Source organism: Megalobrama amblycephala, linkage group LG6 (genome assembly GCF_018812025.1).
Source record: "Megalobrama amblycephala isolate DHTTF-2021 linkage group LG6, ASM1881202v1, whole genome shotgun sequence".
Classification (NCBI taxonomy): domain Eukaryota; kingdom Metazoa; phylum Chordata; class Actinopteri; order Cypriniformes; family Xenocyprididae; genus Megalobrama; species Megalobrama amblycephala.
Genome location: NC_063049.1, coordinates 5638882 through 5653313, shown reverse-complemented (window position 1 = coordinate 5653313; position 14432 = coordinate 5638882). Strand labels below are relative to the sequence as shown.

The following is a 14432-nucleotide window of genomic DNA, read 5'->3' as shown; positions in this document are numbered from 1 at the left end:
TCTTTAACGAGATGTGGAGGGTGATAGATCATGGCTATCAGAACCGGGACCCTTCCATTCAAGTCTCAGTAAATGAACTTCAAAGGTAGAGAATGCCCTTATAGGAACCATTTGACAGCGAGAGAGAAAAGTCCGTTTTAAAACAGTCACCAACCCGCCCCTCGACCATTTTGACGTGGAGAGTTAAAAACTGTCAGTCTAAATGTCCGATGTATTATCTTGTCCTTTTAACAGTTAAGGGGTTTTCCTGTGACTGACAGCGCTAGTCAAAGCATTTGTCAGTTGCGTCTTGTTCTGTGTTCACAACAATTCAGTCTTTTCAATGTAAAAGTCTTTGCTACTGACTGACACACTCATAAAGACAGTCTTTGCCGCCATCTTGTGGCATAAAAATGTAACTTCTGTTGCTCTTCATGGTCAGGGACTATTTTTTTCTGGCGGACGGAGGGCTTTTAGTGAAAGTTTACTTCATGAAAGTTGCATTGATACATATTTTTGCCTGTAATGATTGTATTGGTAACCGTTTTATAAAAGCAATAAGGTACTCGAGGCTAGTGCTGTATCATGAATATGTCACGGCTGAAGGGGTTTCATATAATAATATTTCACACTATTACAATTTTACAATATTTGTACTGTATTTTTAAACAAACTTGGTGAGCATAAGAGAATGCTTTTAAAGGTGCCCTAGAATGAAAAGTTGAATTTACCTCGGCATAGTTGAATAACAAGAGTTCAGTACATGGAAAAGACAAACAGTGAGTCTCAAACTCCATTGCTTACTCCTTCTTATGTAAATCTCATTTGTTTAAAAGACCTCCGGAAAACAGGCGAATCTCAACATAACACCGACTGTTACGTAACAGTCGGGATCATTAATATGTACGCCCCCAATATTTGCATATGCCAGCTCATGTTCAAGGCATTACACAAGGGCAGCCAGTATTAACGTCTGGATCTGTGCACAGATGAATCATCAGACTAGGTAAGCAAGCAAGAACAACAGCCAATTCAGAAAAAGAACTTAGATCTCCCACCTGTGTCCATGATTTAGTTATAAACATAAAATCCAACTTGTGAGAGGAGAAGTCGTTTAGTAGAAAGGTCTTGTTTGCCACTGAACAAGCACTGATCAGAGCCATTTTCAGTGGAGGGATGGCGCTAGGCGCAACCGGAGTTTTTCTCAGAAGAGAAAGATTCGCATGATTTACTGTACTCCTCGCCAAGAGTAACGGCCGATGCGGGCAGCACCGAACAGTGGGACCTCATACGAACAAGTGGGAAGGATAGGGCGAAGCCAGCGGCAAAGAAAAACCAGCGAATGCCAGATGTCAGACATTTCGCACGCTGACTTCCCAAACGGGACAGAAAGGCTGAAATCACATCCAGCTCGCAGGTGAACTTTCCGATGGGCAGAGGCCCCAGCCCATTTCCCACGTTCCCCGTTTCTTCAACTGGTGCAAAATGCTGCAGCTAAATTTTTAATGAATAGTCATAAATACAACCATGCCACTCCCATTTTACAAGTGCTCCACTGGCTTCCAGTTCAATTCATGATCAATTTTAAAATTATTTTATTTGTCTACAAATGCTTAAATAACCTCGTTCCAAATTATCTGTCTGATTTATTGTGTCCCTACAACCCTCCCAGAAGTTTAAGATCTGGTAATCTTAACTTACTTTCAGTCCCTTGTTCAAGGCTAAAACACAGAGGAGATAGAGCCTTTTCGGTGGTGGGGCCGAGACTGTGGAATAGCTTGCCTGTCCATCTTAGAGCAGCTCCTTCCTTATCAGTTTTAAAATATCTTTTTAAAACTAATTTATTTCATTTAGCCTTTGATACTTGTTAATCTTTGCTTTTGCTTTGTTTGTTTTACTTCTTACTTATGTACTGCACTTTGGTCAGTCCTGTAGCTGTTTTAAAGGTGCTTTAAAAATAAATAAACTTAAACTTAAGCCATGCCCATTTTTGGTCATGACCAAGTTATTGTGACCCAAAGGGTAAAGTTCAACTTTTTTTGATAATGATTGATCTAGAGAGTCCATAGAATTGTCCTACACTGGTTTCGTTCCGATCGAGTGAAAAAACTAGGACTAGTCCGCCAAAGTATGTTATTAATGAACAATTTGATTGACAGCATTAGTTCTTGAGGCAAAGTTGTTCGACAAGAGGAGATCTATCAAATTATATGCATATTGTGTGGATTTGTGAAACACCACATGATTACTGAGGTGTAAAACTCGTTTGCGCCAACTTGTGGCCGATTTCTTTCAAAATTCTTATAGACCTCTAGGACCATGCCCACTGAGATACACCAATGTCCTCATAGACAATCATGCCCCCTTGGACCAAGACACTACATGCCAAATTTCAAGTCAATCGGCCTAACGGTTGCATAGTTACAGCTGTTTTGGTGCCCCTTAGTAACCGTGAAACTAAATTTAAACTTTTTTTTTTTGATAACTTTTAATATTAAGACTCCAGAGAACAATCCTAGGACTAGTTCGCAAAAGTAGTTTTTGGACAAAATTCAAAATGCCGGAACCTTTTTCCACGCGTAAAAGAAATCGGATATATGTTTTGTTCGTCTTGAGCCAAGGATTCTAAGTGTTATCCAATGATAACACTTGATTCTAGGACAAACGGTCTAGGAGTTATTAGCAGTTTTCATCTTTTGGTTGCCACCTATTGGCCGACTGGGGTCATACTCTGTCAACCTCTCCTCAAATTCTGTACTATCATCTGACAAAGTTTCAAGTCTCTAGGCCTTACGGTTTGGGCTGCACTATCAGTTTTACAGCACCCCTTCACTTACAATCAGTTTTTGAACCCCTAATAAAAATGATTTTCTTCTAAAGGAACCTTGAAGTAACCTCCTGCTATTTTTAAACAATTAAATTGGAGCAGAGGCATGTTTTGCTGCAAAAAGTTCATATAAGATTATTCCTGCCAGGATTTTAGTTCAGCTAAAAAAACTTGGTTGCATAGCCTATATACCTACATATCAAAGTTACATTATGTAATGTTAATAATATTGTAAGCATCAATACAATGATAACTGCATATTTATAACATGTATGCAATTACTGAAGTTCCTTGGGGGGGAGCGGGGAAGATGGCCAGTAGCAGGTGCACGACAAACAACAAATTTTCATACATGACGTCACTGCTGGTGCAGGGGGGCCTCACAGATGTGTGGTACTCCACTAAAAAACCTCAAATTAGTTTGTTGTTATAATATAAGTTCATAAAATTATTAGTTTTTGAAACAAAAAAAAAACAAAAAAAAAAAAATCAGTTTAACCCAATCTTTCCTGCAATACCGCTTTGACAAATTACTTTCTGTTTTTGTCTGTTACTGTTTTTATAGTAACCTAATGTTAAGGTTACATTATTAACATGCATCAATAGCATTGTGCCCTTACTGACACAAACTGTAAAAAATAAACTTGTTCCAGATTAAAATCATAACGTCTACATTCAATTTTGTGTACATTTTTATATGTATTACTATGGAAGTAAATTAATGCCAAATGTTTTTAAAATAAAAAGCTTGTTGAATTGCACTAATTGAAAAAGAAAAAAAAATGCATTACATTTACTGTGCTTGTATTTAGATGCAGTGTATTTTTAAGGCTTGCATTTTTATGGGCTGAAATTCAACATGGTCATATATTTAAGCTGTGAATATTTCAATTAAAAAATATTTCACACACATTTTCATTATTTCAAATTCAATAATTTATATTCACCTTTCAGATTTCACTTCCAAAATATTCATTCTGTTTAAAAATACAACCTATAAAATTTCGACTGCCAATTTTCGGTTCATTTTATTTCACTTTACAAATTCGCTTCCACAAATTCAATGTTTCAAATTCAGCATAAAATTCAACATTTCACATCTGGGAACTGCAGGAAAAGCAGTAGAGTACCGATGCATGTTCTCCATCTGCTGTTAGTCTTCTTCACCAGCAGGTGCCGCTAGCGGCTGTTTACAAAGATGAGCAATGGCTAGTAAATCATCATTCATTCATAAAAACGGATTTACAGAATTAGAGCAAGCGGTAAGTGAATGTGTGATGATTATCAGGGCCAGTATACATGCAGAAAAGCTGATAAAGCCACAAAAGCTGCATTTATGTTTAATTCAGTGTCTTTATGGTTGCTTTCCCTGCATCTAAGCAGCTTTCTCTCCAGTGAATGAGATTATAATGTTATTGCCCGATGCTGATGTACAAATCAAACGTTAAATCTGAGTTAGACATATATTTCTCTCTGTTGTTTAGTTTCCTTAACTTCATATTGCGCCGCTGTGTTGTAATATTAGCGTTTCTCTCATACAACATCGGATTCCCCTTCCATCAGGACATATAAAACCTTTAACACAGCTTAATGGACTCGTACAGTGATATAAAAGACCAAACTCGCACCTCATTTGTGATGTAGGTTATACTATATAGGCTCCAAGGAAGCAGATACTGGCATAAAGTTGGTTTGACGCTGAACGTTTGATGTTCACAAATTTAGGGACCGTCTCTAAAGTTACGACATTGGGATTAGCATTTCTACCTTCAATAGCGTTTAAAGAGAATTACTTATAGTCACAAAACCAACTGTAAAGTGTTCATCTAGGTGTCAGGTATGATGCAAACTTTTAGATTTTTGATGTTTATTAAAATAAAAGGTAACACTTTATATTAACTAGTTCAGGGTTTCCCAAACTGGTTTGCAAGGGAATTGCAGGTGGTTCGTACATTGATGACAAGCAATTAATTAAATTCTAATTAAATTGTTAAAAATCAAACAAATATACTAAATAATATTCAAATAAAAAAATTAAAAAAACATGCTGACAAAAAATATAATTTTCTTTATTCTGCACGTCATGTGACCATTCAGTTACAGAACTGAACGTGTCTGCTCAATTCAGCGTGGGCTGAACGAGTCACAGTACATCTCACCTCACTTCGCCCATTTCGCCTCACCGTTGACTGACAAGATGATGGAGGAAGATTTGATTTCAAAGCGAAATGTAAAAGCGCCTTAAGTGAGTTTTTCATATGTTTTGTTGTGTTTTTCATTAATATTAATGATGAACCAATCATTAAAATGCGTTGCCTGTGCGGACGTGAGCATTTTACTTTCACTTTTAAATTAGCGTTCTAAAAGCTCCCGCCAGTGTTGTTGATTAAACAGGTAACGTTAGGAAAATTTCCCCGCTGTCACGTCCCAAGTTTAAATGTGTAATAACCGTAGCAATGTAAAATACTGATTACTTTAAAAAGGATACTAATAATCAATGTTTTTTGAAGTAAACATACAAATGTGCCATTAAATTATTGAAATATACTTAAAATCTTAGGGGGTACTTCAAGTAAATTATTGGGTCAAAGGGGTTCGGCTGACAAAAAAGTTTGAAAACCCCTGAACCAGTAAATATACAGTTCATTGTTAGTTCATGAGTCAATTAAGCTGTTTTAAGAGTTTTATATGTCCTGATGGCAGGGGAATCCTATGACGAATGAGGGAAACCCTAGTATTACAACACAGCGCTGTGATCTGTAACAACAGAGAGAAATGCATGTCTACCTCAGATTTAATGTTTGATCTGTACATCAGCATCGAGCAATAACGTTATAATCCCGTTCACTGGAGAGAAAGCTGCTTATGTAGACTACACAGGGAAAGTGACCATAAAGACACTGAATTAAACATAAATGTAGCTTTTGTGTCTTTATCAGCTTTTCAGCATGTATACTGGCCCTGATAATCATCACACATTAATTCTGTAAATCCGTTTTTATGAATGAATGATGACTTACTAGCCATTGCTCATCTTTGTAAACAGCCGCTAGCGGCACCTGCTGGTGTAGAAGACTAACAGCAGATGGAGAACATGCATCGGTACTCTACTGCTTTTCCTGCAGTTCCCCGTATGTGAAATGTTGAATTTTCTGCTGAATTTGAAACACTGAATTTGTAAAGTGAAATAAAATGGACTGAAAATTGGCAGTCGAATTTTATAGGTTGTATTTTTAAACAGAATGAATATTTTGAAAGTGAAATCTGAAAGGTGAATATAAATTATTGAATTAATAATAAAAATGTGTGTGAAATGTTTTTAATTGAAATATTCACAACTTAAATATACGACCATGTTGAATTTCAGCCCATAAAAATGCAAGCCTTAAAAATACAATTCATCTAAATACAAGCACAGTAAATGTAATGCATAGTTTTCAATTAGTGAAATTCAACAAGCTTTTTATTTCAAAAACATTTGGCATTGATTTACTTCCATATATTACAGACTATGATGGTTAAAATTGAAATTCATAGAAGTTGATTTTTTTTTTTTTTTTTTTTTTTTTTTTTTAAATTGGGAGAGTCAAAAGTGCTCATAAATGCAGAAGCACCCTTATATTGTGTTGTCAAAGTACTAATATACTATTTGTTTTTTCTTTGTTTAGAACATTGCTGCCATTTTGTAAAGAAAGGTTTTTACCAAATGATCTGAGCCATTTTTGCACTAAGAAACTGAGGGAACTAGCAACAAAGAGTAAGAAAATTGTTTCATTTATTTCATTGGGAATGTTTATAATGATATGAAATTAATATTTTTCGTATTTGTGAAATTTGGTCTAATTTATTTCAGGCACATTCAACATAATCAATTTGGATGCAAATCATGTTGTTGCACTCACCAAGAAGCTCTTACCTATGGATTGGAAGGAATTCCAAGGTCATGTGACATGGAAAACAGCAGAAAATCATCATCCACCAAAGAGCTGGCTGGCTGAATTCTGGAAGTTTCTTAGCACTGAATGGAATGAGTTAAACAGCTTTATTGACATTCCTTTAATACCACTGGAGCCACTACACAGTTCAGGCGATTCTATATTGTTAGCAAAGTTGCAGAGTAACACAACTTTGATTTTTCAGAGTAGCACAGCGTCTAGCTTGTCAGATCATGTTCAGAAAGTGTTAAGGATGGTGGGGTGTACAGTCATAAAAAGAGATGAGTGTCTTAAACATCATGACATTGAGAGGTATGTTCTTCCAGCTTCACCAAGAAGTGTCCTACAAGTCTTTGTGAACTCACACCGAGATCAGGTCATCAAAGGCATTGCCTCTGCTTCATCACAGGAAATAGAGGAGTTGAAAATGTACCTCTCTTCTTTGGATTCTCTCTCAAATGCTGAAAAGAACTTGCTTTCCATGTTGCCAATCTTCAGAATGATGTCTGGGAAATATGTTACAGTTAAATCAAAGCAAGCATTTGTTTCAACCACCAATCCAGCCATTCCAAATAATCTGCCAATGCCTGAGACCATTGTACAGTGTGCAAATGAAGCTGAGTGCAGACTTCTGACTCTTCTGAATATTGAACTCTTAGATGCAGCTAGGGTGGCTGTTCGTTTGGTTGACTGCATTGAGACAGCCTCTTTCCAAAAAAGTGATAAACAGACAGTAATGACCTGGATATTGAATAATGGTAGCATTCTACTCTCACAAAGTGAGCAGCTGCTCATGAAAACCAAAAGTCTCAAATTTATTGAGACAACTCAGGGAGATCACAAACAAGCTTCAGATGTTTTTGATCCAAGAAACGGGACATTTCTGGATCTTTTTGAGGCAGATTTCTTTCCCCCACCTTTTTACACAAAGACCCAAGAAATGCTTCAGAGTTTGCAACGCCTTGGCCTGAAGACAGAGCAAAAAGAAATATCAACAGCAGAAATACTCCAAGTCATAAATCATATCGAAAAGCTTTGTGACCACTCACCAGATAAGGCAATCAAAAAAGCACATACTCTTGTTCGAGTCCTGAATGAGAATGATTTCCTTTCAAAATTCACCAAGGGGCAGATAGAAGAGCTGAAGCAAAGACAGTGGGTTCCCTGTGAAAAGCCAAAGTTCTTGAATGGAAGCATTTGTAACGATCCTAAGAGAGGTCTCTTTAAGCCAGCTGAAGTAAGGGATTCAAAGTATTCTTCAATTGTTGGATATGCAATGCCACTTACATCTGAGCTAACAGAACATGTCTGCAAAAATCTTGGACTTTATGAGCCCCCTCCTGCTGAAAAAGTCTTGGAGAACCTCACTGCACTGAGATCAATGGTCAACCCAAATTCAGATTTTCAGTTTAAACACAAGCTGCATGATATTTACAAATTCATGCAAAACAACATGAGAAATTTCACAAATTTATTGGACACAAAAAGCATCCCCTGGATATGGAATAAAAGTGAGTTTGTCTGTCCAGGAGATATAGTTTTAGCCTATCCACCTGAATTGGATCTAAGCCCCTACATTAAGAAAGTGCCTAAAGAATTTTTGCAATTTGAAAATCTACTAACAAAATTTGGTGTGAAGAAAACACTGTCCGATGAGGAGATTGAAGACATACTCTGTGACATAAAACAAAGAATTGACTGCAGGTGTCCTCCTTATGGAAAAAAGACAGAACTTAAAGTGTCAATTGCCATTCTTGATTGGATGCGAAAGAATGAGAAGCTTTTAAAAGACAGTACCCCTGTGCCTGTTATGGCACAAAATCAAAACTTTACTCTGCAGTCTTTGTCAAAAACAGTCTTCTGTGACATCAGTGCCGAAAGACTTGATGACCTGAAACAAGACAAAGAGGAGATCTATGCCATTCATGAAGAAGTTCTGCCCACCACTGCAAGATGGTTGAAAGTCCCATTATTAAGTACTCGCATCTTACAAGCAGACGTAAAATCATTTGGAACACAACAGTGTGGGCAATTTGAACCAATTACTCTAAGAATTAAAAACATTCTTAAAGAGTATGATGAAGAAAGTGACATTTTCAAAGAACTCCTTCAAAATGCTGAGGATGCTAGGGCAACCACGTGTAAATTCCTCCTTGACTTCAGAAAACACAAAGATCCCCCTGAAACACTCTTTGATGATGGAATGGCCCTCTGTAATGGACCATGCCTTTGGATCTTCAACAATGAGCTTTTTTCAGAAGAAGATTGGAGAAACATTGTCAAAGTGGGATCAGCGTCGAAGGAAAACAAAGTCGATATGATTGGAAAGTTTGGGCTTGGATTTAATGCTGTTTACCATGTGAGTGATATTCCCTCGATTTTAAGTGGAAAAACCCTTCTCATACTTGATCCAAATGTCACCCATTTGGAAAAGCACATACTCAGCAAAGGAAACCCTGGAATTAAACTTGACCCATTCCAGGAACGACTGTACAAAAGGTTTCCTGGACAGTTTAAATCTTATGAAGGAATTTTTGATTGTGATCTGTCAGTGCAAAACGGCAAGAAAGCTTACAATGGCACCTTGATTAAATTACCATTTCGCACTCTGGAGGAAGCCAACAAGTCAGAGATCAGTTCAAAGGTATATGATGAAGAGCAAATTATGAGTTTTACAAATCATTTGACTGACAACTCACAAACACTCCTGCTATTTCTGAAAAACATCACATCTCTGTCCCTTCAAATTGTCCCTGAAAACGCTTCGACTCCTCCATTGAATGATCAGATTCAGACTCCTCTCAAAATATCCAGAGAAGTTATGAATTCATTTCCTGTCTCGAATGACACACTTCTCCAAGAGGTCGAGAACACCTTCAGAAATGGTGATATCAAATGCAACATTATTGATTTCAAGAGAGCACACATTGTTAAAATAGTTCAAGAGCACTCAGAGAAATCCCTCACCCAGTACTGGCTTTTGTACTCATGTTATGGGACAGATGATTCTTTTCAAATGTTCCACAAAAAAAATGAAGAAGAACATGCCTTTTCAATTCCAATTGGAGGTATAGCTGTACCTTTGAGAGGGGAGAGGCAGAGGGAGAGAGAGGCAAAAACTGATGAAACTAACATATGGTCCCCTGATGAAAATCTCTTTGGCCAGGCTTTTTGCTTTCTTTCTCTTTCAATTGAGACAGGTCTTCCAGTCCATGTCAATGGATCATTTGCAGTCGCAGAAAATAGGAAAGGTCTATGGGAAAAAGGAGTGAAGTCTGAGTGGAACAAAGCTTTACTGAAAGATGCCGTAACCTCTGCCTACATTACTACACTGCTTGAGCTGAAGAAAATGGCCCAAAATGGACATATCCAGAACTATTCCTTCCATACATTCTGGCCTAACACACAGAAGGTAAGCAAAGCATTTTTACCCATGGTTGAGTCATTCTACTCAGCAGTTGTGCAGAATGCCAATGGCAAATCTCTGGAGCTTTTCAGCAATGGACAAAATTGGTGTTCAATGGACAATGTGATATTTCTGAAACAAAAAATTGATGAGAACCGAGTAATTCGAGACAGTGTCATGAAAGTGTTCTTGAGTTTAGGAGCTTCATATTCCAGTGTTGTTTCTCTCCCATCATGGGTAAGACAGAGTCTCATCGATTGTGGCTTCAAGCCAATGATCAAAAAGAGAACAATCAACTGGCCTGAGTTTTACAACATTGTTTTTAAGAACTTGAGTGCTGTGGAGACACACAGCAGAAATACTCTTGTGCTGAATGCCATTGACTTGAATGATCCTGCTGTTGATGACCTACTGAAAAGATACCCTTGCATTCCAACACAGAGATGTAAAGAGCTTCAATTAATCAAGCAACTTGTGAATCCTTCTGGCAAAGTGGCTTGTTTGTACGAACTTGAGGAAGGATGCTTTCTTGAAGGAACAACAAATGACTTTCTCTCACCAAAAATGATTCAACGACTTTCAGATTTGGGAATGCTGAGTGACCGCCTCCCTTTAGAGGACATCATAGAAAGAGCAGAGAAGATATCCAGTGTTTGGCAACAGGATCAATCTAAATGCCATAAACGTCTTCAGTGCCTGTTGGAGTCAATGAAAGACTCCACAGAAGATGTGAATTCTCTGCACTGGCAAACACTGTCTCAAATTCCATTCCTTCCTGCCGTAGTTCCTTTAGTTCAGCAAAACAAGAATGCAAATGTTCTCAAAAAACCCTGTGAAGTTTACAGTGACATTTGTCACAATTTAGTAAGCATGACAGAATTCACAGTTGATCATTCAGCCCTTCAAATACACAATGATGATCCAGTTCTCCAAAAATTAAGAGTCCTGACAAATCCACCAGTTGAGACTGTGCTTCAGCAGCTGTTACAAGCACACCAACACTGCAATGAATTTGAAGAGATGGATCTCTTAAACATTGCCCAGTCTTGCTATGAATATCTCAATAATTACTTGTTGGAACAGAAAGATCCAGATCCCATTATTGGCCATGCAAAATCATTTCCATTCATTTTCATAGAGGATCACTTAAATGTGAGGTCACTTGTAAATGTGAGTTTAGTGGCCAGAAGTATAGAATTTGAGGAGAAACCATATCTCTATGTGCTTCCAGTCATCTTCTCCAAATTTGAGAGGCTCTGGGACTGCATTGGTGTCAACAAACAATTCACAAAAGAGCAATTTGTTACTGCACTTGAGAAAATGAAGGCTCAATATGGATCTGATGCTCTCTCCTTGTCAGAACTCCGTAAGTGTATCGCAATACTCACAAATGGGCTTTACAAAATCAAAGTTGAAAAGCCTACAAACTGTCTCATACCTGATGAGAGAGGTGTGTTGACATCTTCTAAAGAGCTGAGATTTAATGACAGCCCATGGATGCCTATTGCAGCTGGTGTCAAGCTCACCCATGATCTGATACCTCGACCTGTGGCCTGTCATTTTGGTGTAATGACAACAAGACACCACACTCTGAAGAGTCATTTAGTCAGTGGGTTTCCCTTTCATGCTGAAGAATTTGGACAAACTGAGAAATTAACTGTCCGAATAAAAAATATAATTGATGCATATCCATCTAAAAAGGATATTCTGAAAGAGCTTATTCAAAATGCTGATGATGCACAGGCAACAGAAATTCACTTTGTATGGGACAAAAGAAAACATAAGACAGAAAAGATATTTGGAAAGAGCTGGGAATCGGTTCAAGGACCGGCTCTTTGTGTGTACAACAACAGAACATTTTCTGATGCTGATCTGGAAGGTATCCAGCAGCTGGGGGAAGGAGGAAAACATGGCACTTTAGGGAGAACTGGAAAATATGGACTTGGCTTCAATTCTGTGTATCATCTGACAGATTGTCCATCTATCCTGACTGGTGACAAATGGCTCTGCATTTCTGATCCAAATCTAAAATATGTGGAAGATGTAACAGAACAGTCCCCAGGCTGCAAGTTGTCAGTTGATGATGAATTAAAAACATATTTTGAGGATGTTTATAATACCTTTCTTCCAGAAATGTTTGCACTCAATTCTGGAACCATGTTTAGGTTCCCTCTCAGGACAGAGGAAATGGCGGGAACATCTGAAATATCTGGACATAAATTCACAAACCGTGACATGAAGGAACTTTACTGTGCCTTGACTGAAGACCCTGAAGTACTAATTGTCTTTTTGAAGCACATCACAAAAATACAGCTCTGGGAGATCAGTGAAGATGAAAAACAACCAAAAAGTTGTTTCCTTATTGAAAAGAAATTCACAGAGAAGAACATGGTAAGCAAGGAAAACTTTCACAGACATGTTCGAGAATCCCTCATGTCAGGAACAGCAGAACCCTGCAAAACCATCTATGACATGCAAATCTCATCTGGAAATGAACAAAGTCAGTGGGTCATTGCAGAGAGCTTTGGCTTCTCAAAACAAAACCATGAGCAAAAAAACAAGCAAGATCATTTTAAAATTCCTCAAGCTGCTCTGGCTGCATGTTGGAAAAGCTCATTTAAACACAAATTTACTGGCAGGGTATTTTGTTCTTTGCCTTTACCTGGACAAACTGGTTTACCAGTTCATGTGAATGCAAATTTTGAAGTAGATTCTTCTAGACGGGACTTGTGGAAAGAAGATGGTGATAGTCTGAAGACAGAGTGGAACCAGTCACTGAAAGTAAACATCATTTCACCACTCTATGCTGACCTCCTGTTACATCTGTGTTCAGTCATGAAGAAGGATACACCTACAGCTGCACGATATTTACAAATCTGTGTAAGACAACAAGATAAATTTTACAGATGTACTGGACACAAAAAACATCCACTGGATATGGAATAAAAGTGAGTTTATTTGTTCAGTAGATTTTAGCCTATCCACCTGAATTGTATCTAAGCCCCTATATCATGAAAGTGCCTAAATAATTTTTGCTATATGAAAACCAGCTAACAAAATTTGGTGTGAAGAAAACACTGTCTGATGAGGAGATTGAAGACATACTTCATGACATAAAACAAAGAATTGACTGCAGGTGTCCCCCTTAAAACCTCAGTTCATACAAGCAGAGCAAGATTCCTTTGGTATAGAACAGTGTGGGCAATCTGAACCAATTACTCAAAGAATTAAAAACATTCTTAAAGAATAGGTCAATGAAATTTTATTATCAAAGAACTCCTACAAAATGCTGAGGATGCTAGGGCAACCACATGTAAATTCCTCTTAGATCTCAGAAAACACAGAGATCCCCCTGAAACCCTCTTTGATGATGGAATGGCTCTATGTAATGGACCATGCCTTTGGATCTTTAACAACGAGCTTTTTTTTACAAGAAGATTGGAGAAACAAAAAAAGTCAAGATGATTGGTAAAGTAAGTTTGGCCTTGGATTTAATGCTGTTTACCATGTGAGTGATATTCCCTCGATTTTAAGTGGAAAAATCCTTCTCATACTTGATCCAAATGTCACCCATTTGGAAACGCACATCAGCAAAGGAAACCCTGGAATTAAACTTGACCCATTCCAGGAACGACTGTACAAAAGGTTTCCTGGACAGTTTAAATCTTATGAAGGAATTTTTGATTGTGATCTGTCAGTGCAAAACAGCAAGAAAGCTTACAATGGCACCTTGATTAAATTACCATTTCGCACTCTGGAGGAAGCCAACAAGTCAGAGATCAGTTCAAAGGTATATGATGAAGAGCGAATTAGGAGTTTTACAAATCATTTGACTGACAACTCACAAACACTCCTGCTATTTCTGAAAAACATTACATCACTGTCCCTTCAAATTGTCCCTGAAAATGCTTTGATTCCTCCATGGAATAATCAGATTCAGACTCTTCTCAAAATATCCAGAGAAGTCATTAATTCATTTCCTGTCTCGAACTTCTTCTCCAAGAGACAAGGTGAAATTTCTGAATCCAAAAATTGAGAAGAACTGAGTAATTCAAGACATTGCCAAGTGTTCTTGAGCTTGGAAGCTTCATATTCCAGTGTTGTTTCTCTCCCATCATGGTTAAGACAAAGATCAATCAGAGAACAATCAACTGGCCTAAGTTTTACAACATTGTTTGGAAACACTTCAGAATACTGTTCCATCAATAATGAATAACTACACAGGAACAAATGAGTAATGCAATATTAACACTCCAGTAACTACTATAAACTAATAAAAAACGTT

General features: G+C 37.6%; 1 protein-coding gene across 1 annotated transcript in view; it reads left to right on the top strand.

Annotated features, from left to right (window-relative positions):
* The window catches only part of LOC125269751 (sacsin-like), a 61935-nt gene extending 47503 nt beyond the window's left edge, over window positions 1-14432 (top strand). The window contains exons 6-7 of the mRNA XM_048192713.1: window positions 6475-6563; window positions 6660-14432. Coding sequence (XP_048048670.1) covers window positions 6475-6563; window positions 6660-13093 — 6523 coding nt within the window. The 3' untranslated portion in view covers window positions 13094-14432. The remainder of the gene's footprint in view (window positions 1-6474; window positions 6564-6659) is intronic.